The 27,455-nt window shown below is 40.5% G+C and overlaps 1 protein-coding gene and 1 long non-coding RNA gene across 2 annotated transcripts; both read right to left on the reverse strand.

The window, feature by feature from the left end:
• Nucleotides 1-9,213: 9,213 nt before the first annotated feature.
• Nucleotides 9,214-10,513, reverse strand: LOC143368279 (uncharacterized). Its single transcript, XR_013085195.1, has 2 exons — nucleotides 9,391-10,513; nucleotides 9,214-9,358 (listed from the first exon to the last, which is right to left on the reverse strand). It is a non-coding gene; the product is annotated as an uncharacterized LOC143368279 (long non-coding RNA).
• A 4,982-nt stretch (nucleotides 10,514-15,495) lies between these two features.
• LOC143378235 (uncharacterized) lies at nucleotides 15,496-19,636 on the reverse strand. Its single transcript, XM_076829991.1, has 4 exons — nucleotides 19,483-19,636; nucleotides 17,957-18,185; nucleotides 17,012-17,320; nucleotides 15,496-16,935 (listed from the first exon to the last, which is right to left on the reverse strand). The coding sequence occupies exons 1-4, from the start codon at nucleotides 19,574-19,576 to the stop codon at nucleotides 16,134-16,136; spliced, it is 1,434 nt and encodes a 477-aa protein (XP_076686106.1). The 5' UTR covers nucleotides 19,577-19,636; the 3' UTR covers nucleotides 15,496-16,133.
• Between the last annotated feature and the right edge of the window lie 7,819 nt (nucleotides 19,637-27,455).

Consider the following 27,455-nt stretch of genomic DNA (forward strand, 5'->3'; position numbering starts at 1 on the left):
ACGGCTGAAAGGTGCATTGTTGTGGCACACGTGCGTACAGAGTGATCCAAAAGGGGGATCGAAGAATTCAGGGGCACGTAACGCTCGTAGTAATACAAAAAAGTTCGCAATCGATCTACGACACATCAAGTCTCGTTGATATTCTTGATCTTCGAATCTCAACTCTCTAGATTTTTTATGGCGATAAGTGGAGACTAGTTCCATCGTTCCAAACTTACATTATATTATATTGTTCTCTAGAGTACTATATATCGTTAGAAAAATTACATTTCCGATACATCGATAAAATTCAACAATGGTTACTTATTTTTTCTCACACGGCAACATCGAAACTTTAATTCGCGAATTTAAACTTCAAACTTCTGAACGCGACTTAAAACAAGCGTTGTCCACGATCTGTTCCTCAAAATTTATATAAAATAACTTCATACTTTCCTTCTATTCCCGCCACTTCAGCTTTTTCAGGCAGGACTTTTTCTACAATGATTACGAAATATCGGGAAGGCAATAAATTAACTAAGAATGCAAAATGTACCAAAAACTATACATTTAAAAAATAAGATGTTGTTGTATTAAAGTAGTTTTATTTTACTTTCCTCTGAAAAGTACTATATTTTCTCACACTGTGCATAGAGCATTATATTTTCCTGAAAAACGTTGGCAACCCTAAGTAGTTACAACGGCGAATGCAGGATTTCTACGAAGATCTCCAACCTGTATTAAGACAGAAGCTGAACACATGGAAACACTTTTCGAGAATACCGAAGTGAAAATTAGGCTGGAACGCCAATTTAAAAAAAAAATAGCCTTGCATCCATTAAGATTAATCTGCTGGAACCATGCCGGCTGTACAGTTCCGTTGCAATATTCCTCCAACCACTGAGCGCCCCTAAATTGCTCGACGCCTTTTCTGGAGCAGCCTGTATGCACGCGAAACGAGCGCAGGACTTGCCCGTGGACTTTTCCACAAAAGAAACGTAAACTTTTTCGTTCGAATGAGGTCTGGGTGAGTTCAATGCCTCTACCTCTCTCTTTTCATTCGTGGAACAGACGGCGGTGGTTGTATGCTCGGTCGACTATCGAGTAATACGTACACTTCGATAGCTCGACGATTACTCATGTCCGGGCGAGGCGATTAACGCGAAACAGAAAGCAATTCGACCTCGGCCGGAACCAAACTCAAGGACCAATTATCCAGCGACTGGTAGCAATCGTTTTGCGATCCAACATCGATGATGGATATCTAACGTCCGATTCGTTTCGCAGCTGGGCCAGCTATCGCTACGTACTACTCTATCCCAATTCCATCGATTTCCTTCACCTCGATCGCTCTGTATCCTCTTTTCAATGCCTTTAAGCATATCGATTCACTTCAGGAAGAACAACAAAGCGCTGCGAACGATTTAACCCTTCGTGGTCGTCACTCCTTCTTGTAATTACAAATTAGTCACACGAGGTTCGTTGCACCGCAACGACGTTTTTGAGTTACCATTTTAAGATTCTCGAATCATTTAACTTTTCAGTGATAACTGTACACTCCTCGTGGTCTAATAGCTTTTTTTCTAGAAATATAAATTTTGATACGATGAGATTTGTGGTTGAGAAAATAGTTTTGGGAATAAGAGTTTTTTTTTGTTAAAATTCACTGAAGTTTTAAATGTTCATATTAAGATTTAAAAATTTACAGAAATATTGGCAAGGGAAAAAATTGTCTGGGGCAGGATACACCCCGTGTGAACGCGAGGCGTTAAATTACGAACCCTTGCTTGGTCGCATAGTAGACAGACATCCTGTTACATATGTAGTACTACATTTGACACGCTTCTAAATATATTATAATATATTTGAATAAATTAATATATTATGATTAAGAAAGAAAGCAAGTTGCCTCGACTACTGTGGAGGCATTCTCAAATAACCAGTTGACTCGTGTTCTCCAGTTAATAGATCGATCAGCTCGGTGATAAATTGCGTTTCCCGATTCCTGAAATTTCGTCGTGTCATGAACATGTGTACGCTCGCTGACTAGTATCGTTTTACTAGGAAAAAACCACGTGTAGTAAAACTATCTCGGCGATTTCACGCCACGGGATATCATCTCTCGGATTCTTCGTAATCCTTACACGGAGGAATATGCAGCGAGCCAACAACCGGATAGATGTAAGTGAATCTCTGATACCTCGCGATCGTAGATGACATTTGCATCGTCTTTTCCATCCTGCTATATTTAGATGTCTGCGATCTTGCGAGTCCACATTGATTCATCACTTCGCCACCGCCGCCTCAGTCAATCAACACCGTATCACTTCTAGGGATGGGATCAAGTTCAATATGTACTCACGCATCCGCGTCAATTGCAGTACAAAAGTTGCACTTAGTAGATTCGAATACTACTCGTAAGAGGAGCCGTTCCATTCTACGCACTTCCAAAGTACTTAGGTTATACCAGCTTCGAACCTCAGAAAGAGTACCTGCAGGGTTCGGGAATGTACTTCCAAGTACTTCGACGTTTGAAAGAATCGAATCTCGTAAAAGTATCTAATAGAATTCGAACCCTGAAAGGCGAAAGAGAAAACTCCTGGTTAAAATACTCGTGGAAGGTTCGAATCTACTTGATCAGGATTCGATTATACTTGAAAGTACCGTTAATGTTTGTCAAAGTACCTACTTATAGAGAGTTCGAGCCTATCTCGACGAGGTTTGAGACTACTTAAAAGTTCCTACCTACTGTTTTTCTTTTTCCAAGTAGAGGAAAGTTGGGATAGTTGATTGCAGTTTTGCTTTTTTTATTAAAATACTAATAATGGTCTGCTTTGTTTGTATTTAGTTATTTAAGGTGTGATTCTTAGAGTATTCACAATGTACTTGTACAAATTTGAGAGCTGAAAACTAATTTTAATGACTGAATTCAAACATTTTTTGGCAATGACGTTATGCACACGTATCCCTCTCTGAAGGGGAGACTTGATCAAAAGGTTAGGGAGACTTGATCAGTGAACTTTAAGAATAAATAACACAGTAACTTTCTAAAAAAGATTTATTATCTTAGTCAATAAAATTAAATAAAGGAAATATCATAATAAGAAAGTAAACTATAACTAACTTCGAAGAATTACTGAATAAATAAAAGCGAAAAATTAAACTCTATGACATACAGCAACATAAATGCATTCTTAAAATACATTTCACGTAAATATCATCTGATTAAGAAAAGATGACGAAGAAAAGATTTTCCTTATCACTTTCTTTGCCGAATTTTTCTGTTTCATTAGCCGTTCTATGGTTCTTCTTTTTTATACTTACAATATTATAACAATTTACCGAATGTCCTTACTGACAAATTGTAAAGGATCCATGGAAAAAAAATAAAAAAAATGGTTCTTTTTGGGTCATTTTCAGCTGTCCAAGTATCCCACCTCGCACACTGATCAAGTATCCCTCAATGCACTCGATTTGAAAAAGATGAAAAATGAAACTTACCTTAAATATTTATATCAATCAATAAATAGCATTAATATACCAGAAATTGCTGTTTTCATTTAACATATTTCAAATCGTTGAAAATGCAACATTCACTCGAAAAGGACGAAGAACAATGCGACCGAAATATTTTTGGCTGCAAATACGATCGAAGCTTCTAACAACATATTCTACGTTCCCGAAAGAAAACTGCAACGTGGAGTGTTGCGGCAATGTAAACATTTCCACGATATCGCGACAGCAGGCACAAATTTCCAACATACTAATTAAAAAACTGATGCCATAATATATCCCCGCTGATCAACAATCCCCATCAACTATCCCCTAATCGTGAACTGTTCGAAACTATCCAGTCAGATTCGACCCTACTTCCAACGTGCTTCATCCTATCGCTAAATTCACTTCCACCGGGCTTGTTTATAAACAAAAGGCATCTCCCTTCTTCGTGCTCGAAACAACCGCACGGTCGATACTGCGTGTATGTACAATCGAAGTCGGACCTCTAGGTTCTACAGCGCGGGAAATTGCCATGGGATTGACGGGCCAACAACGAGCGTGCCGATGGCACGAGAGCCACTCTGTCAGGGCACTGAGAGAGGATTTTAATAATCACGAGGGCTCGGGATCGCGGTGTTCGTGCGCCGACGACCACGGAACATTCGAAAACGATCCACGCTAGCTGCCGTGGTGTCCGTCGTATGCACACGCCCACGTACGTGCTTACCTGTCGCTAAATTGCGCGCACCTCAAATTTCACTTGCTCGTTCTGCGTTACTTAATACGCAGAGCCGCCGCGGAGATATGATACAGAGATAAGGCGTTGCCCGCAGAAGGTACCGATCAATGCTCCCGAAGTTGGTGGCCTCCGCGTGAAACACTTGTCGCACGCCTGAGGGGCAGCTATGCAATTCAGCTCGGCCCACGTTCCATCGCAGTGACCCGCGGTCTCACCTGTCCCGATTCGTTCCCAATGTTTGTCCTTGGCTCCGCGTTTATCCGATCGATTCGTGACTCGTCGACACTGGGCTACGACAAGGAAGTTCTTTCACTCTTACGCCTGTTTCGGCGGCATTGCCACCGCCACGCACGAACATACCAGCGCCCGCTTTTGGGTTAAGGTAGTCCTCGGGTTCGTTTCTTAGTCGCAGATATCCCGCCTGCCACTCAGCCAGAACGCTTCCTACATATTTAGGCACCTGCTCGAAGCCTTGGGGAGGTAAACAAGGAACTCGGCTCGTTGGTCTAGCAAAAAGGCCAATAATTGTCCGCAGCTTCTTGCAACGTCTCCTTGACACGGTGATTCTCAATTTAACCAGCATCCCGTGGTAATATCGACAGACCCCGCTCCCTCCCCCGCACCTGATTCATTTTTGCAACGCGTTCGAGTGGCTGTACTCCGTCGGAGGGCCATTCAACGAGTTCAAGGAACGCTCATCCTAGTTCCAGTCGCTCATTGTTTCGTACGTGTGCAATTAATTGAAAAGCGCCGAAGCGTGATCGTTTTCTCGTTATATCGATAGTAATCGCGGTCTGGCGTATTCGCCGAGCCCCGGTGAATCAGTCAGAACTTATTCGCGACTGTTACACCAGCGGGAGTAAGGAGGGACTCGCTCGTTGCCGTCGAACCGGCCGGGAGTTGCCCCGAGGAGATTCCTCGGGGGAGGATAATGCTTTCGGGCTTCTGGGTCGAGAAAGTGACCGCGTAATGTTTGATAGTGAAAATGAAGGTCGAGCGAGGTAAGCGGAGAAGCGAGGCTCCCTGCCGCGGGAAAGCCTTCCCAAGCGTTTCCATGATTCGACGATAATTCCAGCCGTGGGCGGGTTGAGCTGCTGGAATGTCGCCGCATTTTATGGTCGAGATGCCCCGAGACTCGTCATAATTCATACCGATCCTCCGAGGGATCTCCGAGCTCCGCGGGCCACTTATTCCGGATAAGCGGACGTAGCCAAGATTTCTGGCCCGCCGCGACGTTCGGACGGGAACGCGGCGTTCCTCGCCTGCGCTGCGCTTACGAAACCGACCGACTGCTCTTGGGACGAGACATAATCGCCGGCTCAAACCGGGGGGAGGGAATGGGAGAAGAAAGAGGCGAAGTGATTTACACGATTATCTTTGGGTCTTGATCCGTGAATCGCTTATTTTCAACTTGGCTCGCCGATAGCGCAGTCGATAGATCCTTGCGTCTAAGTCGACGCGATACACCAATCCAGACTTGCCACGATTATAAAAAAGACGGATACATTGCACCGTGAAACTGTTTCGAAAGGGGGAATACATTAGCAGCAGCGATGTTAAAATCAGTGACTAATATGTTGATCAATATTGCGATAGGTTTTTGTTAGGAGTGAAAACCTGGAGGTAAAAGGCGTGCAAATATATGTATATCGCACGTAGACATTTTAATCCTTGATTCGGAAACAAAGAGGTCTAACAGCTGCACCGCGTTCTCTTCGCGCGACGTGATTAATGGAACGACGGACTTTAGGAAACTGTCCTTCGCTCTGCCTCCTGTGCAAATCCTACCGATCGATCCAATAAAAATATTTTCTAATGCCAGTTCCTACTGGGTAACAGCCCACTGTTTCCCTCCGCTGTGTAATTAAATTGAATATTTTATTGGGCACCTTTGAGTGCAGCAATATCATATGTTAAAGAAACTTGTTAGAGGCACGCGAGCAGCAGAAATTATTGCTTCGAACTAAGTGTTAACGACACACCATTTGAATATAAACTAATTCGTTGGTATCACTCAATTAATTTTATTACACCTGGAACTCGCCTCTTGTAAATGAATTCTCTCGATCATAGGCAGATTTTTCAAGCGCGTGGCTTGTGTAGGTGTATGCCACTGCTGATAGTTCCCGTTCCCCTGCATTTTAAGCAGATTTTTGTAGATTTTATTGCGGTACAGATTAAGGCCCATAACGTAGTTCGTCGGTATTGATTTTTTATGGATAATGTCTGTGTAAGGCAGAGTTGACAAGTAAGGACAAGCGGCGTGCAATAGGTACACGGCAAAGCTCCGCGCTGCTCGTACGGTGCGCCCCGGGTATCAGGATTGTGATATAACGAGGCACGCGTGCTACGTGTGCTTGGCGACCTTGCATGCATCTCGAATGAAATCCAAGACAGTGAGTTGCAAATTGATCATTAATTATTGTAATTATTTAGAATGTATGTAACCGCCGAGCGTTGCGGCATAGTAAACGCGACCGAGTGCCGAGTTGAAAGGTTTTGTGACTGTTGTGCGCGGAGCTGATCGACGGAATCCTGTTATCAATGCTTCTGATTATCTGCCGCTCGAATGTACGAACCTCTAACGACTGCAACTCCAATCGTATTCAATCTCCAGCGAGGCTGCAGGAAAATAACACTTTCGCAGCAGTCCAGGGATGGGAAAGGTTTTTATTTCAATAAAAATTTCGAATAAAGAATATAAGTTAATAAAATTATTCGTCGTGCGTCGAGCAAAGTTAACCCGGGTTAAGGAATGCGCGCCAGAAAATTATTTCACGTCGAATAGAGTTAAGGGGTTATGCCTACCTGCAAGGTCTGAAAACACAAGTATTTTCGGGATTTTTTTTAAAACACTCGAAGACTTTTTTTTAAATAAACCTTTATGTAATCGAAAGTGTACATGTTAAACTACTTGTGGTAATTTTTGCGATGGAAAATATACATAAATAAAAAAAAAATATATGCGATCTCTTGGCAGCGATATTTTTTTGTTAGTAGTTTGCGGTGAACATTCTAATTCTGACCTGGTTCATCTGGAATAAAAAATTCGCGGGAATTTAGTTAGTATATTAGATTATCTTGTCCTTAATCTTTATTATCCCAAGATATTAATTTGCTACAAAATGGCAACTTCTCATAGGAAAAGTAGCGATTTTTACCACAGAATCGCGCTCATGTTTCATCATTTTCCATCTGTAAAATAACAACTACCCAACGGAAATGAAAAACCCACGATTAAGGACAAGCTAATCTAATATACTGACTAAATTTGGTCGAATTTTTTATTTCTGATGAACCAGGTTGTAGCTATAGTGATCACCGTAATAAAAAAAAGCGTTGTCGGGAGATCGCTTATAATTCCATTATTTATTTAGTTATCGCATTGCAAAAAAAAAACCACAAGAACTTTAAAATATATACTTTCGAATATACTACCGTTAATTAAAAAGAAGTCTTCAAATTGAAGAAAAAAAATTCCGAATATACTTGCGTTTTCAGACCTTACAGGTAGGCATAACCCCTTAATGTTAAAGTTAAAGTAACTTTTAATCGATCCGTTATTTAAATAACTTTCTATTTAGTTGATGCCCAACTCCACAGCAGTCCACTGAAAGTGGAAGAATGAATTATTGATCGAAATCAGTTGCATCAAGAAATTCGAACGTCGATCCAGCAAACCAGCAGTTAAATGATCTTTCTGAATTTAATAATATTCCCCGACATATTTAACACAGTCCCCAATGGAATCTTCTCAGGCAAATGTGGCGGTCGGATTTTCCCCGGGAATCTTTTCAAACCGCTTCTCACCTGAGCAGGTCATTCACTTCCTTCTAGAGAATCCCGTGGTTTCAGTTAAATGGCCATCTTCCTCCACGGGTATTTCCGTCTTGCTATCTTCATCGAAAGATACCGTACAGGATCGCCAGTGATAAAAGATACGTGATTTCGTCGCGATGTGTGGAAATGACGCAACGAGCCGCAATTTTAAAACGGATGAATCGCAAGAAAATAATAACCGATTCCTGGAAATCCGTTTAGCTGGCAGAAGGAATTGCATCCGAGCGGTTAATCATAATGATCGAGATTCATCGGTCAGGTGAATTCGCTCGGTGCAGGTAATTGCTCTTTCCACGTATCCTCGGGATTCCGTCGCATCCGTCGTTACATTTTCATTAAAGCGCATTCAATGGACCTGTTGTGCAGCACGCGGTTAAAACAAAGGGTACAATTTTATACTGGACCCCTGGTTTTTGCGGGTAGATATACAGCGTTCTCGGCTCTGCCAAGGTGAACCGTCACAACAATCCCTGACGATTCTCTTCACCCGCTGGTAGTACGCTACTGGTGGCAACGGACTCTTCAAGGATCAAAAATTCTAACATGTACATATGTACGTATACACGGCTCAACGAGTTTACGGGGATCCCGAAGAAAAGGATCGGGACAAATGCCCCGAGTAACTGGGATGTAAACGAGTTCCGATGTTGTTCTTTGACGAACGTCGCGATTCTCTGCTTTTGCTTTATTCGCACTAACAAGGGGAGGACACCATGTGGTAGACATTGGTTTTGATGAGCCTTGGCACGATGGATCTATGTCGAAAATAAGTAAATAAGTGGCCGAGCGTTTCTTCCAGTGGGTCTTAATAATAGAGATATTTACATGGAAATTATTAACAATTTCATAGTGGCCGTGGGGTTGTAGTGGGTAAATATCCCACAACTACCCTGGCGCCCGCGGGGAATTCCCTTCTGGAGGCGTCAGGGTGCCTTTTGATGATATCTTCGCGTTAAAAAAAAAAATTATAAATTATTTTTTTATAATTTTTTTTTAACTTGGGGTAATCTTCAAAAGGCACCCCGACTCCTCCGGAGGGGGATCCCCGCGGGCGCCAGGGTAGTTGTGGGATTTTTACCCACTAAAACCCCACGGCCATTATGAAATTTTTAATAATTTCATATAATTAATTTTATAAAATGTAGTAAATAAGAAAATTTGTCTATTATAGTGTCAATTTTTAATATTTATCTAGTTGCAATAAACTCAATTAACGTACTTCAAATTAACATTATTTAATAAGTAGAGAACCGATGTGAAACCGTGTACAAACTAATAAATACACTTCCATTTTTAATAATCCTTCGTTGCCAACAGATTATTATTTTATGCACCGAGTAACGCTGCTTAACAACATATCGCTCATTTGCTGCAACAACAACGTAACTCAAAGTTCACGATTTTTGGGGAAACGGGTTCAAAAGTTTTGTTAGACGACAGCCGCTTTTTCTATATTAATAACTCGAAAGCTACAAATTTTGAGTTGTTTCGTTGTTGCAGCACATGAGCGATATGGTTTACGGGGAAAATTGTAGGAAAAGCGTAGAAGCTATTAACTCGAGACGCTGCAAAACTGTGCCACATGTAAAGGTGCCACGTATGGGTGACTGCGGGCTGTCACGATGAATTGGCGCGTCACGTGTAACGCGTGGCAGCGAACGTGTTATACATTGGTTCAGAGCGACTCGAAGTATTTTGAAGTATTTTAGGGAATCGGCAGTCATTGTTTTAGAATTAGGAAAAGTGGGTACGTTGGTAGAAGAGTTGTATTGCGAAGGGTTCGAAGGAGAAAGAAAATCTGCAGAGAAGGGTGCCAAAGATGAGAGCATTAAAATCTTATCAACTCACCCCCTTTTAATGCTTTTACGTTGCGATGAAAAAGCAAAAGTAGGACTACAGCTCGTTATGATACTTCATGGAGAACACGTTCCATGAATGTAATCGAAAGCGTTGCGAAATGGAACGCAATACTTTTCTGTACTAAGAAAAATGGTAGTGGAACGTTCAGATTATCCTGCAATTAAAACATAGACGACGTGTATACTGCGATCCTATAGAACCTTGAGGTGTTAAACATTTTTCCATGGGATTGAATTCTTCAACGTCATACTGCTGGTGAACAGACTACGCGAAGGTCCACGAAAATGCCACGGCGCGCACAATTATTTGCTGGTGAAGCATCCCATTCGTACCATTATATTAAGGAGTCATTCTACTTTGATCGGCCGAAAAATGAAGCTATTTGTAAAGATTTTTTCTCAGTAAATACAACGTATAATGAAATGAATCTTTTTGGTATTTTTTAAGCTACTCTTATATTGTACAAAAAAAATTAAAAAGAATTTTTACAATTTGTTTTAATTGTTGTTTTACAACGTCAACATGGCACCTAAAAAAGGAGGTATGTTCACGGCGTAGGTGATTTCCCGACTCAGGCTTATCCGCAACAAAAAATTCCAAAAGATTCTTAATCTGTATGAGTGTCGCCTAGCTCAATTAACAACTTTTGTCGAGAAGTAACCGAGATAATTCTCATGGAACATCCGAGTATAAATTCCTTTGGGTGTTTTGTCAAATTTTTTCCCCAAATTCCCTTACTTTTCAACAAAAATTGTTATTTGAGCTAGGGTCTATAGCGACACTCATACAGATTAAGAATCTTTTGGAATTTTTTCTTTCGGATAAGCCTGAGCCGGAAAATCACCTACGCCATGAACATACCTCCTTTTTTAGGTGCCATATTGGCACTGTAAAAAAACAATTAAAACAACTTGCAAAAATTCTTTTTAATTTTTTTTTAATAATATAAGAGTAGCTCAATCAGTACTGAAAAAAATTATTTCATTACATATAGCCTTTACTGAGAAACATATCTTTAAAAAGACCTTAATTTTTCGGCTGTTGTAAGTAGAATGACCCCTTATGCACAGACAATAGCACGAAAGGAAAAGGAGCAGAATGCAATATTCTCTTGTACGTGGATGAATAAGTGTGTCGACGCTTGCACCTCATTAACGACCCGCGTTACTAATAACACGTCTGCCACACTGCCAGCACCAGATTTAGATGCTTTATTACGTTGCTTATGATTTCCAAGTATCCACAAACGACACGTTCAAGGAAGCAGACATACCGATAATCGTTCGATCTGCCATTAATAATCTTCAAGGACCCGCGCTATGTATTTGGATTACGGCAGAAAATACTCGGCGCGGTAATAAAAACCATCTTGCAATAAATAGAAAGAGTTGACAACTATCCGCAGCGATGATAGCGATCCTAAAGTGTAACTCGCAGTCGAAGCGCGTCTCAACACTCTCAGCGACGTGTAGGAACAGGAGGAAGGCGGCACGAGCATCTTCATTAACCGGGGATCTCTTTGTCACCGAATCAATTACAGGATTATATATCATTCAGGCGCAGTCATCGATCACCATTATGTCCGCGTCTCGCGCCCGATAGATGATTAATGCTTTCGTGGACCCGTTTCAAAGTATAAATAACGATTTGTCTAAACAGATGTGCGGCGTGCAAGTAACCACCTATTTATGGGAGATCGAGTGCCTAACCGGGATAAGAGAATTCAAGGTCTGCCAGGGGCCTGCTCGCACAGTTGCTGGACAGGTTTGCCCACAGCCACGGACCAACCTGTCGCGAAATCACGTGCATCAACGGAGGAAAAGGAGGAAAGAGAAAATATCGCGATAATGGACAGCCGCCGTGCATTATCGTTATCGATCGGCGGCAGGGGATAAATCAATTATGTAACCCGTCGATCGTTACCGTCGATCAACGTTGAATTATTCGCGAAACGAGCCTCCTCGCAATTGCACAAATTGATCTTATCGTTCCCTTTAATCGATCTGTGAAACGAGCAATTGGCTCTTAATAATCCTTACAGCCGTGCGTGCCTCACACTTTTGCGCATGCATCGGTACGTGCACGCGCTCGTATCTTTCCTTCGTTAAAAATACTTGCGCACAAGGGGAGCAATTAACGTCGCTTAGATTTAAGCGAATCAGGATCTGCGCCCAGCTTCTTCGCCAGGATGCTCCGACACGTGGACAGACCCAGTGCGGCCTTGCGCGTTGTTCGTTTGAATTCTAAAGCAGGCTTGTTGATCAGGGTGGTGCCAGCGAAGCCACTCGTTCTGGATTAAAATCGACAGTGATCGAACTCGCTGACGAGGAAACGGGCAGGTGGTATTTCTGAATGGGAACGTTGACGTCTTCGTTTCGGCCAGACTTCCTGCCTCGTTTCCACGAAGGCGATGATAATGTGTCCGTAAGAAGGCCACGTTCGCGGGAATCGACATTTATATCAAAATACATATGTTTGCAATAGGGCCTCTGGTTATCGGCGACTGTCTGGCGAATTGGCCTTTTACTGCGAACCGGAACAGGAAGCACCATTGAAGCGTGCAACCACAGAGCCGAGGGTAACAAAAAAAATCGGCAAATAACGAGGTTCTTTAACTGGTGTCCTTCGGGGAACACCACAAAAGCGACATAAATCTTACTTATTACACGCTTCTTGTAATGTCCCGCCTTTTTTCTTCCAACGAATAATGCATGTTAACCGATCGATAAATCCTGCGAAGTTAGCCTGACGGGCACTTTGGCGTCTCGGCGATTCCAGCGGAATCCTATTTCAAATCTAAACACCTGCCTGATTGTAATCCCGGTGAATCTGAGCTGTTTGACTCGGCTCCTGGTATTCAATGCTCGCTTCTCAGAAATCGAGCCAGGCGAGTTAGTCAGAGAGTACACGGCGCAGGTGATAGCCTCAAGCCAGCGGCTGTTAACATAACCGATGGTCGGCGGAGATCGTTATCCAAAGGAACATGCCTGCCGTGACGCGCGGCCGTCCGAGAATCGTACGTCAATCAGAGGCCGCATCGATATTTCTACGCATTTGTCCCAATAGTGATAGCGAGCACGCGCTGATTGGGGGATAAAAATTGCCTAGAAGCTATCGGTGGAAAAAGTCGCCGGCACAATGGCTCGCTTCCGCGTGACCGTGTGATTCAAATCAATTAACGTTGGGAAGCTTGATTACTAATTGCACAACGATTTACACGGCGATAAGGCGTTTCCATGCCAAACCACGGGAATACTGCTAATAGCCTCACTTTGACGTAGGCTCGTCTAACGTTCGTTTTGCACGAAGGTCGTGGTTGGAGCCCATCGCGTAATTGTCGCGGCGATAAGCAGCGCGAGGGATACACGACGGCTAGCAACTCACAAGGGGAGGGCACCATGTGGTAGGCACCGATTTTGATGAGCCTTGGCAGGATGGATCTATGTCGAAAATAAGTAAATAGGTGTCCGAGCGTTTCTGCTAATAGATCTTAATAATAGAGATATTTACATGTAAATTATTAAAAATTTCGTAATGGCCGTGGGGTTTTAGTGGGTAAAAATCCTACACTACCCTGGCGCCCCCAGGGGATTCCTCTCTGAAGGAGTCGGGGTGCCTTTTGAAGATTTCCCCAAGTTAACAAAACAAATTTATAAAAACAGTAATTTATAAAACAAATTTATATAGTTTTTTTTTAACTGTGATAACATAAAAGTAATTGGAGACATCTTCAAAAGGCATCCCGACTCTTTCAGAGGAGAATCCCCCGGGGACGCCAGGGTAGTATGGGATTTTTACCCACTAAAACCCCACGGCCATTATAAAATTTTTAATAATTTCCATGTAAATATCTCTATTATTAAGGTCCATTGGAAGAAAAGCTCGAATACCTATTTACTTATTTTCAACATAGATCCATCGTGCCAAGGCTCAACAAAATCGGTGTCTACCACATGGTGTCCTCCCCTTGTCAGTTGTAGATAGCTGTAGCAATTAAGCTTGTAGCAGTCAGTAAGCTATTAAGGGGGCTATTTGGGCGGTCAAACCGCTCGAAGACCAAGTATTTTTTGCGAATTAATTACAAGGGGAAGAATACAAATTGTGTCTAGTACTTTTGAGTAATGATTATTAATAATATAAACTGTAAAGAATTTTTTTTCATAATTTATACATGTATATGACGGCGCTACAGTCGTCCGATTTGTGGGGGCGTTTCTTCTGTGGTTTTCCTGATTGTGAAGAATCTGAAGTCCGGATAGATTTGAAATTTTTATGGCACGTTCAAAATACATTCCTTTCTGGAGTGTACCACAGCATAAAGTGTAAAAGCTTTGGTTTCCGCGACAAAAAGCAGCCATCTGTGCACCCCGAAAATCGACATTTATCGTACAAATCGCCTTCTCCTGGTCGCTATTTTAATAATTTTGGTTCAATTATTTTTCAGAGCTTCCCACCAAAAGTACGGGTCCTAGGAGAAAGATATTCTCAGGAAACCGTTGTATGTTTATTTTTAAGCTGAATATCAGGGCAAACTGAAAATCACTCTTTCTAAACCACTGTATAATCACCCTCGTGTTGCGCCATTCATAGAATAGATATGTAGGTAAAAAAATATTTTTTTTACTCTGCGGGATGGTAATAAACATTGCATAAGAGGAAAAGTCTGTATTTGCGTTCATCTCCTCGTAATTAATTCCGCAAAAATACTTGATTTTTCAGCGATTTCACTGCCCAGTTCCCTTAAGCTATTCATTAATGACTGGTCGTGGAAAAGTGTAGAAAATAGCGAGATAAGGTTTGTTCAGTGAATTATCGTTGACATATCAAATTTCGCTCCTTGACCGGCGAGCTATTTGCGAAAATGATTTCCCCAGTTTAAGGCGTTGATCGCGTAACGAGAAGATACGATGGATAGATTTATGACCATCGTTTGCATTGAGCAATAATCGTGTTTGCGGGCAGTGCGCGGGGAATTCGTCGGTTTCCGTTTGCTGGGGTATGTACTATCTGATCGTGTCAATGCGCACCTCGACGAGGAAAGAACCGCTGAATCTTCCACAATTGAATCAAGATAGCGGATGAATTTATAAAGTAATAACGAACGCGCGATCCGCAAGCTATTGTCGTAAAGAAGAATGTTTCTATAAATACCAAAACAATGGAGATACTTGGAGAACGTTTTCCTTTCAGCTAGCCGTGCGTCTTCTAAACGATTCTACGTGGAAAAAGATTTCCAAGCATTTTTTCGACGCGACTTCCTATTACCTGCTCGGTGGTAATTAAATTTCATTAAACCGCGCGGGATTGTTGAAGTTCTCCTGTCGGTTTAAATAACAATCGTCGCGGCACCGTTTCACGTACGCGGCAAAAAGGGAAACAGAAATTTTTAATTATCGCGTGACAATGCGGCTAATTAAGCTTCTCGGTATGTTTGAAAAACTGTGTCGAGCGCTAAGCTCGGGATTTTATGTAACCAAGGAATCGAGGAGCAAAATAGTTCACGTGCGAACGATTCTTAATAATTGCGCAATTCCAACTGAGGCGCGAACGAAGTGCAAGAGGAATTTACGACGCGTTGCTTTCGATTAATTAGTGAAATGTAATTCGATAGAATCCATTTATATTTCTACACTAATTCTATCGATCCATGACGGACCTTGTTGCAAGAATTACATGATCGTTGACTAGAATGCGGTAGCAATACACTTATTGACTACTTAGTTTAATTACAAACACGTCGATGCAGCGTGGATTTTTTACACTAATGTGATCGTTAGTATTAGTATCTGTATCCCTCTGAAATACGACGCGTGGGTCTGCTCGGACCCAGGCGCCGTCAATTGCGAAGGTTAACTACAAATTGTTATTTTCGTAAGTCACTACACCTATTTCGATATATACCGCGGATAAAAACATTAATGTGGCTCTTACTATTTGTATCTTGCTCGTACGTAGTGTTTCCTTCGAGAATTTTATTTCCTTCTTTTCTCCAGTGACGAATGACAGGCTAAGAGCGCAAGAATTTTTATAAAAAACACCCGTGTCGAGCAAGTAACAATAATTCTTGGTATTGCAAGAAGAACGAAGAATCCTGGCGAGGATTCTTGCGCCGATTCACGGAATTTAGAGGAGATTAATTCGTCGAAAAAAAGCACCTCATACCCGTCCGTCGATAAAAATCGCCAGTGCGATCTCATATTCGGCGTTCTTCCAAGAATCACGACGTACGATAGTTAATGAATCTTCTCGACACGCTACTGACTCTGTCGGGCGCCGAGTTGTCGGCCACTATTCTAGTTCTGGCGTTAGGAGCCGCTAGGTAAGAGGTCTCGTTCCTGGACCTGCCCAATGTCGTCGAGTGATCAGAGATTTTGATAGACGGGGGCGCAGGATTCGACGGTTTCGACTGCTCTTTCGATCGGAACAGCCTGAAAAGCGCTGACTCCTCTAATCTTTCTGGCAAGATTTTCAATAGTTTATTTAACGAGCCTTCGAGGAATGAGCTATCATTCGCGCGCATCTCCCCGCTGTTGTTCCCCGGACGCTGGAACTTGATGGAAAATATCGAGGCCTCCTCGGTTGTTACGATGGACGCCGAAGGAGTCGCGCCTCCTGTTGCTTCAAGCAGATCCACCAAGTCGGACTGGTTCATCGTTAAGCCACTGATCCTGACGTCGCATACTGACTTCCCATTGACAGATCGATGCTTGATCAGTGAGACCATTTCCCCCAGGCCGCCCGGATTCGAATAGGGACGATCGATCTCTGCTCTCTTCGAGCAAGCACCATCGCTCCTGTTCGAATTATCGTGCTTCCTAACGATTTCGTCATTCTGCCGTTTCGTGCCTGAAATATTGCCACTTATCCTAGTCGAGGTCGACGCGTCTACGACTCGACTCTTGCGGAGCATCGTCGAGTGATCTACTGGCAAACATTGATCGGCAGCGGGGAAGACTGGAAGATTCAATCTCTGGGTCTCGTCGGCTGTGTACTCTTTGATATCGGTCGACTTGTCGGATCTGCGAATAAAGTTTCCGCTTAAGTTTCAGCAGGGAAAGTAGGATTACAGGGACTGCTGAGGGTTTGCGCGCTAACCTGGAGCAAATCAGCGTCCTCTTCATATTCTTCAGCTTCTTCACAACAATCGATGACTTCTTCCTCCACTTCTCATCGCGCAAATATTTCCGATTCAGAACCAATCCCGGGGAAGTGCTATAATCGGGTGGAAATGATATGCTTTGATGCATCCCGGAGGCCTCGTGGCTGCTTGACCCAAGGGCTCTAGGCTTCGCTTCAATCTGCGCCTGCACCACTATCATATTTCTGCCAGACACTTCCGAGGAGGAATTTGTAATATTTTCAAGCTGGTTTCTCAGCGCGGGCGACCATATTCTCGTTGATATTCTGAAACAGTTGATTACATTAAGGGGTGATGCTCAGTCAGGCGGCCGAAAAAGGGTGGTCTTTGGAAATTTTTTACTCAAAAGCTGTACCACGTTTCTCAAAAAATCTTTCTTCCTTTTAAGGATTACATCTAGCACCGTGCATCGTAATATTTTTATTTAAAAATATTTATTAATAACTAAGTCATTTTCGCGCTACCATTTTCGTATTTTTCAATCTTAACTTTTCAATGATAATTCTATATTCGTAATGCTGTATAATAGTTTTGTTTTCTAGAAATGTAAATTTGGATAGGATGACAATTGTCAAAGAGCGATTTTCCACGGTTGTGGAAGGAAGCGATTTATTTATTTTTTCACGATAAATCCCCTTTGGAAGTAGTAAGGACGCGACGTTTGAATTCGGAAATTGCTCTTGGGGTGCGATACACTCCGTGTGACGAGTTAACTATCTATTATCATCCACTGAGTGAATGAAACTCATCAACCGCGAAATTCTATTTCGTATTTAATCCAGGTAGTATTTCATCTCATTTCGCATTTAATTATATTATTCGGATAACTGAAGGCACTTGTAGATATATACCCCTGATTAATGGAAATGGACCCCTTCGTTAATTAATAAATTCCCCCATACCTGCGTCGTTCGCGGGGTGGTTTCACAGAAACAATTTGTGCTTCTTCCGCGGGAACCGGTTCTGCTTCTTGCACAACCTGCTGTATTTCCTTAGCGTCATTCGAATCGATAGAATTCCGTCTGCAATCGTAAACATCGGAGTAGGTGTCGTTCGTGAGCTGGCTTCGATGGGGATGCGATATCTTTATATGAACCAAAGGCGTTTCTCCCTCGATCGGCTCTCCGGTATCTAAATATTCGTTCTACTTTTATTTGACCAATTAAACGTGCTTGTAAAACCAATCACCGGCATTCCCTTTACTCTTGCCGCCTTATTCGATTCATGAATAAAAACGGCAATGGTATGCCAAAAATGTCCATTCATCAGCCCATTAACAACGTCAGTACAAGGTACGCATCTGTTCAACTTGCTTCTTCATTGTATATGAAATTAAGATTAGGATTATTTATGATTCCATGGATTTTATATAAATGTGCATGGATGAGAAGCGTCATGCATAGTGTTCCTGATTTCTCGATATTTTTTGATCCTCGAGAAATCAGAAATGAGATTATATTTCTTGAGAATTCTCGAGAATTCTCGAGAAATTGAAAAAAATATTGCAAAAATTATATTTTTGGAATAACGTTGATAATATTTAGCAAAACCACAAGAAAACTTTAACTAAATTAATATTCTTGTCTAATTTATACAAAACTTGTGTAAATGAAAAAACAGATATTAAATATAATTGCTAAATTTATTTATTTAATACAAAATTTGTACAAAGCGAAACATTTCTTTTTTGGTTTTAAAATTTATTTTTAAATAGCACAATGCGTCTAATGTAGCGTCAGCGAATCTATTTTTTTTTGTAGCAAAATCTGTCACTGCTATATTTTGACGTTTTAGAAATATCTATCTTGACTGTTAAATGAAAAATGCGTCTTTTGACCCTTTTGGAAGAAATTCTGGATCGTGCAAAAATCTCTTTTCAATATTTCTTCTTTAATAGCCACAAGAAACTCATTAGGTACTTAATTCAGTATACAATTTTTCTAAATTTTTAAATAAGAATTTAACAGCACCTCCAGCAGTTGATAATATCGAATCTTCTGTACTGTGATTTTCTATTGGAATTCATATAGGTTCTGATATTATTAATAAGATGTATTATAAATTGTAGATGTGCTTATACGTTCGCGATTAACTAGTAATACATTCATTTACGAAAATAAATGAGATTTATAATATTTTTCCTAGACTTAAGTTTCTCGAGAAATAAGAAGTAAGCAATTATAAGATTTCTCGAGAACGTAACGTTATATACGTTGAGAATGTAACGGATATATATTGAAATGTTTATATATATATTTTTATATACTCGACCACGTATATTTCACACGCATTTTGTACAATATATTACAGAAAATTTTTAAGCAATGTCTTCGGTTACTTTTACAGAAATTCTTTTATTCGTGTTACTCCTTTAGCACCGCCAGGGGAATAATCACCTGTATACGCAATGTGGTTGGTTCAGACTCACCATTATTTTCCTCCCGCTTCTTGCAATAATACCGTGGCCCAACGCACGCTATGATCACGCTGATCAGTAATACCGTTCCAAAAATCGCGATCATTTTACAGTTTAAAAGGTAAACACCTGTCCTTTCGCGTCTGTAGTCAACGCACGAATGATGAATTGCTACAGGACGCCAATGTATCTCGGCATAATAGCTGGACAAAGAGAAACTGCCAAAGTCAAGCCAATAAACATTGTCTCCATGATTTGACGTATGTTTACATTGATTTCATATACAGCACCAGTTATTACAATTTTTATTGTAACACCGCACGATCCTAATTTAGTTTGTGTTAATATTTCCTCCGGCCGTCCGTTGATATTTGTGAAGTACAGTTTCGTTCGCTTTTACACCTATATCGAAAAATAATTCTTAATAATTGAAGGGTCAAAGGAAAATTAAATAAAAAAGATTTTGCATTAGAAAACACAGTACAACAGCCATCTGGACCCGTAACATTCAATAGCTGTTTCTGATAGGTTTTCGGGCCCTGAAAACGAATCCGCAACCCATTTGTCGCCATCACCCTCAGTTTTTGAGAAAATCGATTTTGAAAAAAAAATGCAAATATTCAGCTTTGAGCATCTTTTGTGTCGAAACGGTAATAGTTATCAGATTCTTCTGTACCACGTGCAAGTGGTACCTAATACTATAGTGTAGAATTTGATTTTTGACACTTACAGTGTTTTCTATCAGGACCCTTCAATTATTCTCAGGGAATTATAGGAAGGTTCCTATTGCGCAACGCTATTGAAGCTCGCGCCTAATATCTAATGCCGTAATGCAAAGGCGTAAGTAATCTTCGACAAGTGGTAATCCAAAGGATTGGATGGTTTAAAACGGCAAAAAATCGGTGACCAATTACAATAATCGTACCATTATGCAACGAACGTTCTGTGATACCTCAGCTGGAAGAATTGAATAGAATTTACGGTGCAAAAAGAACCGGCCACAAATTATTGCTTGTAAACGACTTCAAGGCACGATATTCAGTGAAGTGTAGTAAATGTACGCTTTGAGTTCCTCGACTGTTGGAAGTTTATTTCTATTGTAGGGTAAAGTAGCCGAATTTCACGACCTCTCCTAATATGAGACCCCAACTTATCTCCGCTACAGAACTCTAGAATGTCATAGCGATGCTATTTCTTTACTAAATAACGTTGTATTAGTTGTTTTGACCGCACAGAGCAAGCATGTATTTCTGAAATACGTTGCAGAAATTTTTTGAAGTAGCTTGATTAACTTACAAATACCTCTAAAGTGTATAATGATTTTCACAAATACTGTTGTGTAGTGCTTGGAATGGAGTTTAAGACTTACTTGTTCTATATCGTTAAATGATGAAGACTTAACTTCGAAGCTACTTTGCAGTTATCATGTTATTGTTTCCAAATATGAGACCCGTGAAAGTTCTACTGATGAGAGTGAAGAAGAAATTGCTCTGAATGATGAAAGTGATTAAGAAAGAAAATTATGATACAGAATGCTTGTTTTGCACAGGTCAAAAGTTTCAGGAAAAAACAAACTGGGTCTCATATTAGGCACCCATATTTTTTATCCGCGTATTTGAATGACTTTCGTTTTAATTTTATTATGAAGAAACAGAATTTTTGTTATAGTACTTTCTAGTAGGTTGCTAAAGAATACATATTCTACGTTTAAAACGTGTATCGAATTTTACTAAAAGTGTTCTCAGTCAAGTGTTATGATGTTTTTAAGAAATGGGTCTCATATTCGGCTACTTTATCCTACATGTTATTCATTAAGATGGGAAGATCACCTCCACTTGCGTGCTGTGTAAAACAAATCGCGACGAGTCTTTGCCAGGTGTGTGGTAACCAGAAGGGAAATTTTGAAATTACCTTTGGCTTAGTAGGGAAATGAGGGGGAAATAGTCGTTGCTATTACGATCAAATTGAGAAGTCGATATTACACAGTAGGTTTCTCCCTCTAAAAATGTACAAGTAAATTTCACTTTAGTCGCTTTTACCATTCATGTCAGCCAATAATATTACCGATGAGCAGTTAACACGTGACGGGGTAATTAGAACGATCACGGTATAAAATTTTATCACCCCACAGATCGAAAAGTGGCTTTAGTTTCGATGTAGTCTTGTGAGTTACCCTCGAGAGTGAATAAACTCTATTTTACACAGAATCATATACCTGGACTCCGGAGCCAGAGTGTAAAAAGTGCCATTTTACATGTTTCAGAAAGAGTGAAATTGTTTTAATATGTATATATATTACAGTTATAAATTACATTTGTAAAATTCCTCGATAAGTAGCTGATTAAATTGAATCAGCTTCTTGTATCGATGCCTTGCAGTTAATTGGCAAGCAGGGATAGGTACGTATTAAATCAAGTATGCGACCTCGTCTCATTTAATTCAGTTAACGGCCACTACCTCGTTCGTACAAGTTTATATTCGATTCATTCGCATACCAGGTACGTTGCTTCTGATACGGTTGATCGAGTCATTCCCCTTATCGTAACTGGTATTTGCACGTCTAAGTTATTCTCCTTTAAATATTGCCAAATCACTATTCTGTTCGTTCGTTAGAAGTCTACCAAGTCCGCAAGAAGGTTGATCGATAATCTTCCAGAAATTCCCTCCCACAGTACATATTAAAAAGTACTATTCAAATTCAGTTACCTTGTCAATGGCAACTCCTTTCTATAATAGATTTCCAAGAATACTGACAGCGAAGCGGAATAACGATCGTCGGTCCGATTTATGATGGTGCAACGTAGGAGAATAAGTCAAAAATGCAGAATTTCTAGACTAAACGCCCTTGCCTGATACTTTCCACGCCTACATGCGCGCCATAACTATTAAGAGGAAAATTCTACACATTTTATCCTGTCGACCTGTCACACTCTCTGAACGTCATAATTGGCAACCTTTAAGTTTTCCTCTTATGATTTCGTTCACTCCTGGACATTGGTTCCACAAGCATGTGGATTGGAAACTACTCTACCCTATAATCTATAATTTCATATAAAGTACATACGAAGTACTGTGCGTCAAGTGCAAGCAAATTTTAGACATTCTTCTGTAACCCTTAAAGCAGCGATTCCCAATCTGTGGGTCGCGCAGTGGTTTCTGGGGGGTCGCCACGGTTTTTTTTATATTTTTTATATACATATATTTTTTTATATCATTTAGAACTATATTCTGAAATATCTATCTTTACTGTGTTTTCTTAACCTTATAAATTCACCCTACAAATTTAGTTATTTGAACATTATAAAAGGGGATCGCGACTCAAAAATTGTTAGGAAACACTGCTTTAAAGCGGCCGTCCCAATAAGTCCAAGCAAAATTCAAATGGCGAAGGATGTCGAAGCGCAGAATAAACTTCACTAAAATTTTCTATCCCGTCTTTTCTAAGGGCCCGTCCATTATCGCCCTCCAATTACACGGTTTCACCATGAAACGCGTTATTCTCCAGCGCGGATCGTTATTAAGGGAAAGCAGAGCGTCGAAGGCGATCCCACCGGTGTCGATGAATCATTGAACGTGCCTTAATTAGATTACGATATTCCGAGGCTTTCGAGTTACACGGAACAAAGCCACGCGACTGCTCGAATCCTTGCATAATCGCCGGACACGCGCGCGCGTTAATAAAAGAGGAACTATAGGGAAAACGTTGATCGCCGGCCGATATCGTCGTTCGAAGATTTATAATCGATTTGGTTTAACGGCGGGCACGTTTACAGCCGGCTCATTACGAGAGCTTGAAGTGGAGAACGAGAGAATGAAGTGGAGAACGAGACACGGCTCGGGAACTGGGAGAAGGAACAGAGGAGCGTGCAATTAATTATGCTAACTGCGACCGGATGCTTGGCTATTCATGTAACATTAAAACGATGCTTAATTATTCAAGAAGTCTTTGGACTCGCAGATTACGATCGCGTATCGCAGATCATACCTTTCGTCACGTAGTCCACGGCGCGGACTGCTTTCTGTCGCGCACGCCTAGGGAACTAATTGCAAGTGGTTTAAATGGATCCTTCGATTAATCGTACGTTGCATATGCCAGTATATTGTAAAGTACACTGTAAATATGTTACGTACGTGTCCAAAGACGAGCGAATGCGACAACATATGAATTATTAAATAAACGATAGGTCTATAGGATCGAACGAAACAACAACCCGATATTAGTGATTCCAACGCCAGTAATAAATCAACATACCGGCTATCGCAGCGTCTAAGCACTCCTACCTCCTTGCTGAATGATCATTTTTATCCTTTATTTTACATAATCATCGACCTCGACGCTCATAACGCGTATCAACAACTAGCGGCCACCCGCGAGTGGGAGGATCTATATACCTAAATTCCAATGGTAAACAGGCAACCTAATTAATTATTAATTATTTGTATCGAGAATCGTCATGCACGGATTGGTAGCAGATTCGTTTGGATACTGTGCGACAGACGCACTGAATGGCCTTGCGTTTCAATAGGCAGTGACTAACCGGGCATATCTGATACTGACCCTAAGGGTACATTCCCGCGTAAGCCCTTCAGAAACGTGGGGGATTTTTTTGGAAGAAAACTGTAACGGACGAGGTAAAAAGTCTCTTTGGTATTGATTTATACATATTTTAAGAAGATAGAAAAAAAATTGTTGTCTTTTCTCCGATGTAAAGTTGAATAAATACAGTGAGTAAAAAATGTATTTGGACGGTTTTTAAAATCGCATAACTTTTTTAGAATTGGTCCAAACGACATGAGTTTTTTTTAGAAGCTAGAAGGATTAATTTGCTAAGTGACGTATTTCGCCGTTTTGAAAAAAATGCATTTGGTCGGAATAGAAAAAAAATTGTAACGGTCGTTTTTTTAACTTTTTTTTGTGAGCCTGTAATGAAAATTCAAAAAACCCGTTTGTAGATTGAAGTAAGTTACATATGTACCTAAAATTGCATAAAAATCGGTTAACGTTGCTCTGAGCTATAAACGCTTAAAGATCCCAGAATAAGGTCGAAAATCGCGAAATTCCCGAAATCAATAACTCTGACAGTGATAAACACACCGTGCACCCGATACTTCAAGATAGGCTTATTCTCATCTGAAATCGAAAATAGAAAGTGTTTCTAAAACTAATCGTTACGGCAGATTAATGAAAATTCGATGATTGGTACATGTGTTAATAAAATTGCCCTGAAGCCGGTAATTTGTTACGCTCAATAACATCAAATTGAGTGAACCAACGCTTATGAAAGTTGGTAATACGATAGCGAGTTCATTTAAGAAAGGAAACCCGAAAGAATTTTTGCAAACTCGTCAATTAGTTAGAAAGAAAACGATACAAAAAAAATGTTATCATCTTAAAAGATGTACAAATCAATTCCAAAAATACCTTTTACCCTATGTGTTACAGTTTTGTTTAAAAAAAAAAAACACCCCAATTTTTTTAAAGAATTATACGAGAATGTAGCCAAAGGGATCGCTGGTAGTTTCAACACTGTGGACTCGTAGACCATGCTTTTTCCCTTCTATCGATATGTGGCCTCCGCTTTTGCACAGTACTGAGCGCGGACTGTTCAAAGAAACGATATAGAACAAGGGCAATGTTATTGCGCCACGAGGTTTCCTGCTTACCTAAAATCTCTACAAAACCCAGCTCGCGCGAACTTCGGCGGGGGCGTTTTTCTATGGGGAGGTAATGTCTGCCTTGTATCGGCGGCGCGTGTTCTTCAGGCACGTTTATCGTCTACTTTGTCGATTCATACATCGCCACGATTCGTTAAATTGCGGCTCGAAAAAAAAGAAAGGGAAACAGTCGGTTTTGCGTGCAACGCGGTCGAGTTGAACGGCACCGTGCACAATTTCAGAATTGCTGTTCGTAATGAGCGGCGGCCGACCCATAAAGTCGTCATTACTCATATTGCAGCGACGCGAAACCAGCGTAAAAATTATACTACGCTAGACCACACCTGCGATGCAAGGCTAGATTTTTATCTCGCCGCCAGTGTACACCAATACGAGGCACTTATTTCGCCACGCCTCTATCTAACGCGTTTTTACGGGTTTCCTATCATTCTCTCTATTAATTGCCAAGAATCCCTCCGACTCTTTTCCCTCCACGATGTGCGGCTGCGAAAGGCGCATGAAATTCATAGACGCGATACGGAGTTCTGTGCAATTTATATTCAGCACGGCCAGCTTTAATTGATACCGCGATCGGCAGCGAGTGTGCGCTGGTTTTAATTACTATTTACTTCGCGGTGATCGCGGAGCATTGCGGCGCATATCCACCGGCGATTGTTCAGAACACCCTTTCGCATGGTGTCTCTTTTTTTTTTTTGCTCCCTATATCACCGTTCTACATTGTAACAGGGATATGGTTTTAACGATATCCATCATAAACCCGTCGCTCTTTCTAGTAGAGTTCCCTCACGTTCTGGTAGTTTATTATCCTGAATTTCGTTCTATGTTTAGACGCGTGACGAGCAAACGTGTTTACTGTAGAGGCTGTGGCACTTGGAATTACCACCTTGACTTACGTCAATACTAGTATCATGCATAGTTTTGACCTTACGGAAAAGTAGATCGGACATTGATTGCGTGGTCTCAAGGGTAATATAAGTTGGGCCGAGGGAAATCTTTCTAGGTGGAGGGATATCAGAGGTTCGCTAATGATCTTTGTTTTTTTTCGGAAGGAAATACAATGCACCCCCTGCGGTAGGCTTGTAGTGTACGCCGCTTTTAATGCAACAGCTGTAGGAACACGCGCGAAGAACATCGAAAGTATCTCGTTCGACGGCAATGTATCTCTCGTAAAGAGGCAAAGTTGAGTTTGAATCAGGGTTGCCACCTTATCACCATATAAATCCCGGAGTGCAACACATTCCAACTCTGAGATTCGAATATAAACCCGGAGATGAAAGAAGCAAAAAAGATTTGTTCTCCAATATCCGGAAAACAAATCTGCAAATCTTTTAAACTCAAACAATTCAGAATTTAGAAGTATCTGTTTTTTTTTTTAATTAATAACTATTATTGTATATAGTAGAGTTATATAGGTATATAAATTATTTAATATAAAATTAATCTATATTAGTTACATAACTCTACTTATTACTATAATAAAAAAAAACTTCAATATTACTAAAAAATAATATTAAATAGATTTTATGCAAATATTTGGTTTTTGGGTGTTTAATACAATATAAAATGTACTCTAATTAGTAGAATGGATTAAAAATTAATAATAAAATTAAAAATTTGAAAATCTGGAATCCGATTTCTGGAGGGTAAGCGGATTCCTAGACTTTCTAAAATGTAGTTTTTTCCCTAAAGTGGAGGTGGTCAAATTTAGTATTTTCATTTAGGAATAATTAATACAATATAAAATGTACTCTAATTAGTACCATGGATTAAAAATTAATAATAAAATTAAAAATTTGAAAATCTCTAATCCGATTTCTGGAGGGTAAGCGGATTCCTAGACTTTCTAAAATGTAGTTTTTTCCCTAAAGTGGAGGTGGTCAAATTTAGTATTTTCATTTAGGAATAATTAATACAATATAAAATGTACTGTAATTAGTACCATGGATTAAAAATTAATAATAAAATTAAAAATTTGAAAATCTCTAATCCGATTTTTGGAGAGTAAGCGGATTCCTAGACTTTCTAAAATTTAGTTTATTCCCTAAAGTGGGGGTGGTCAAATTTAGTAGTTTGATATAGGAATAATTAATACAATATAAAATGTACTCTAATTAGTAGCATGGGTTAAAAATTATTAATAAAATTAAAAATTTGGAAATCTGGAATCCGATTGGAGCCGTTGTATAATATCACAATTTCTTATTATCTCTTTTTTTTATACAACTCGGAGATTTCTCCAGTAAAACCGGAGCCTCCGGGCGAAAACCGGAGAGGTGGCAACCCTGGTTATAATTGATTGAACGGGACCA

Source organism: Andrena cerasifolii, chromosome 1 (assembly GCF_050908995.1).
Source record: "Andrena cerasifolii isolate SP2316 chromosome 1, iyAndCera1_principal, whole genome shotgun sequence".
In the NCBI taxonomy this organism is placed as follows: domain Eukaryota; kingdom Metazoa; phylum Arthropoda; class Insecta; order Hymenoptera; family Andrenidae; genus Andrena; species Andrena cerasifolii.

Coding starts and splice junctions, on each gene's coding strand:
- LOC143378235 (XM_076829991.1), bottom strand. CDS start 19,576: ATGATCGCGATTTTTGGAACGGTATTACTGATCAGCGTGATCATAGCG. Junction 18,186..19,482: donor GAAGCGGGAGGAAAATAATG/GTGAGTCTGAAC, acceptor ACGAATATTTAG/ATACCGGAGAGCCGATCGAG. Junction 16,936..17,011: donor AGGACGCTGATTTGCTCCAG/GTTAGCGCGCAA, acceptor CTTTATTCGCAG/ATCCGACAAGTCGACCGATA.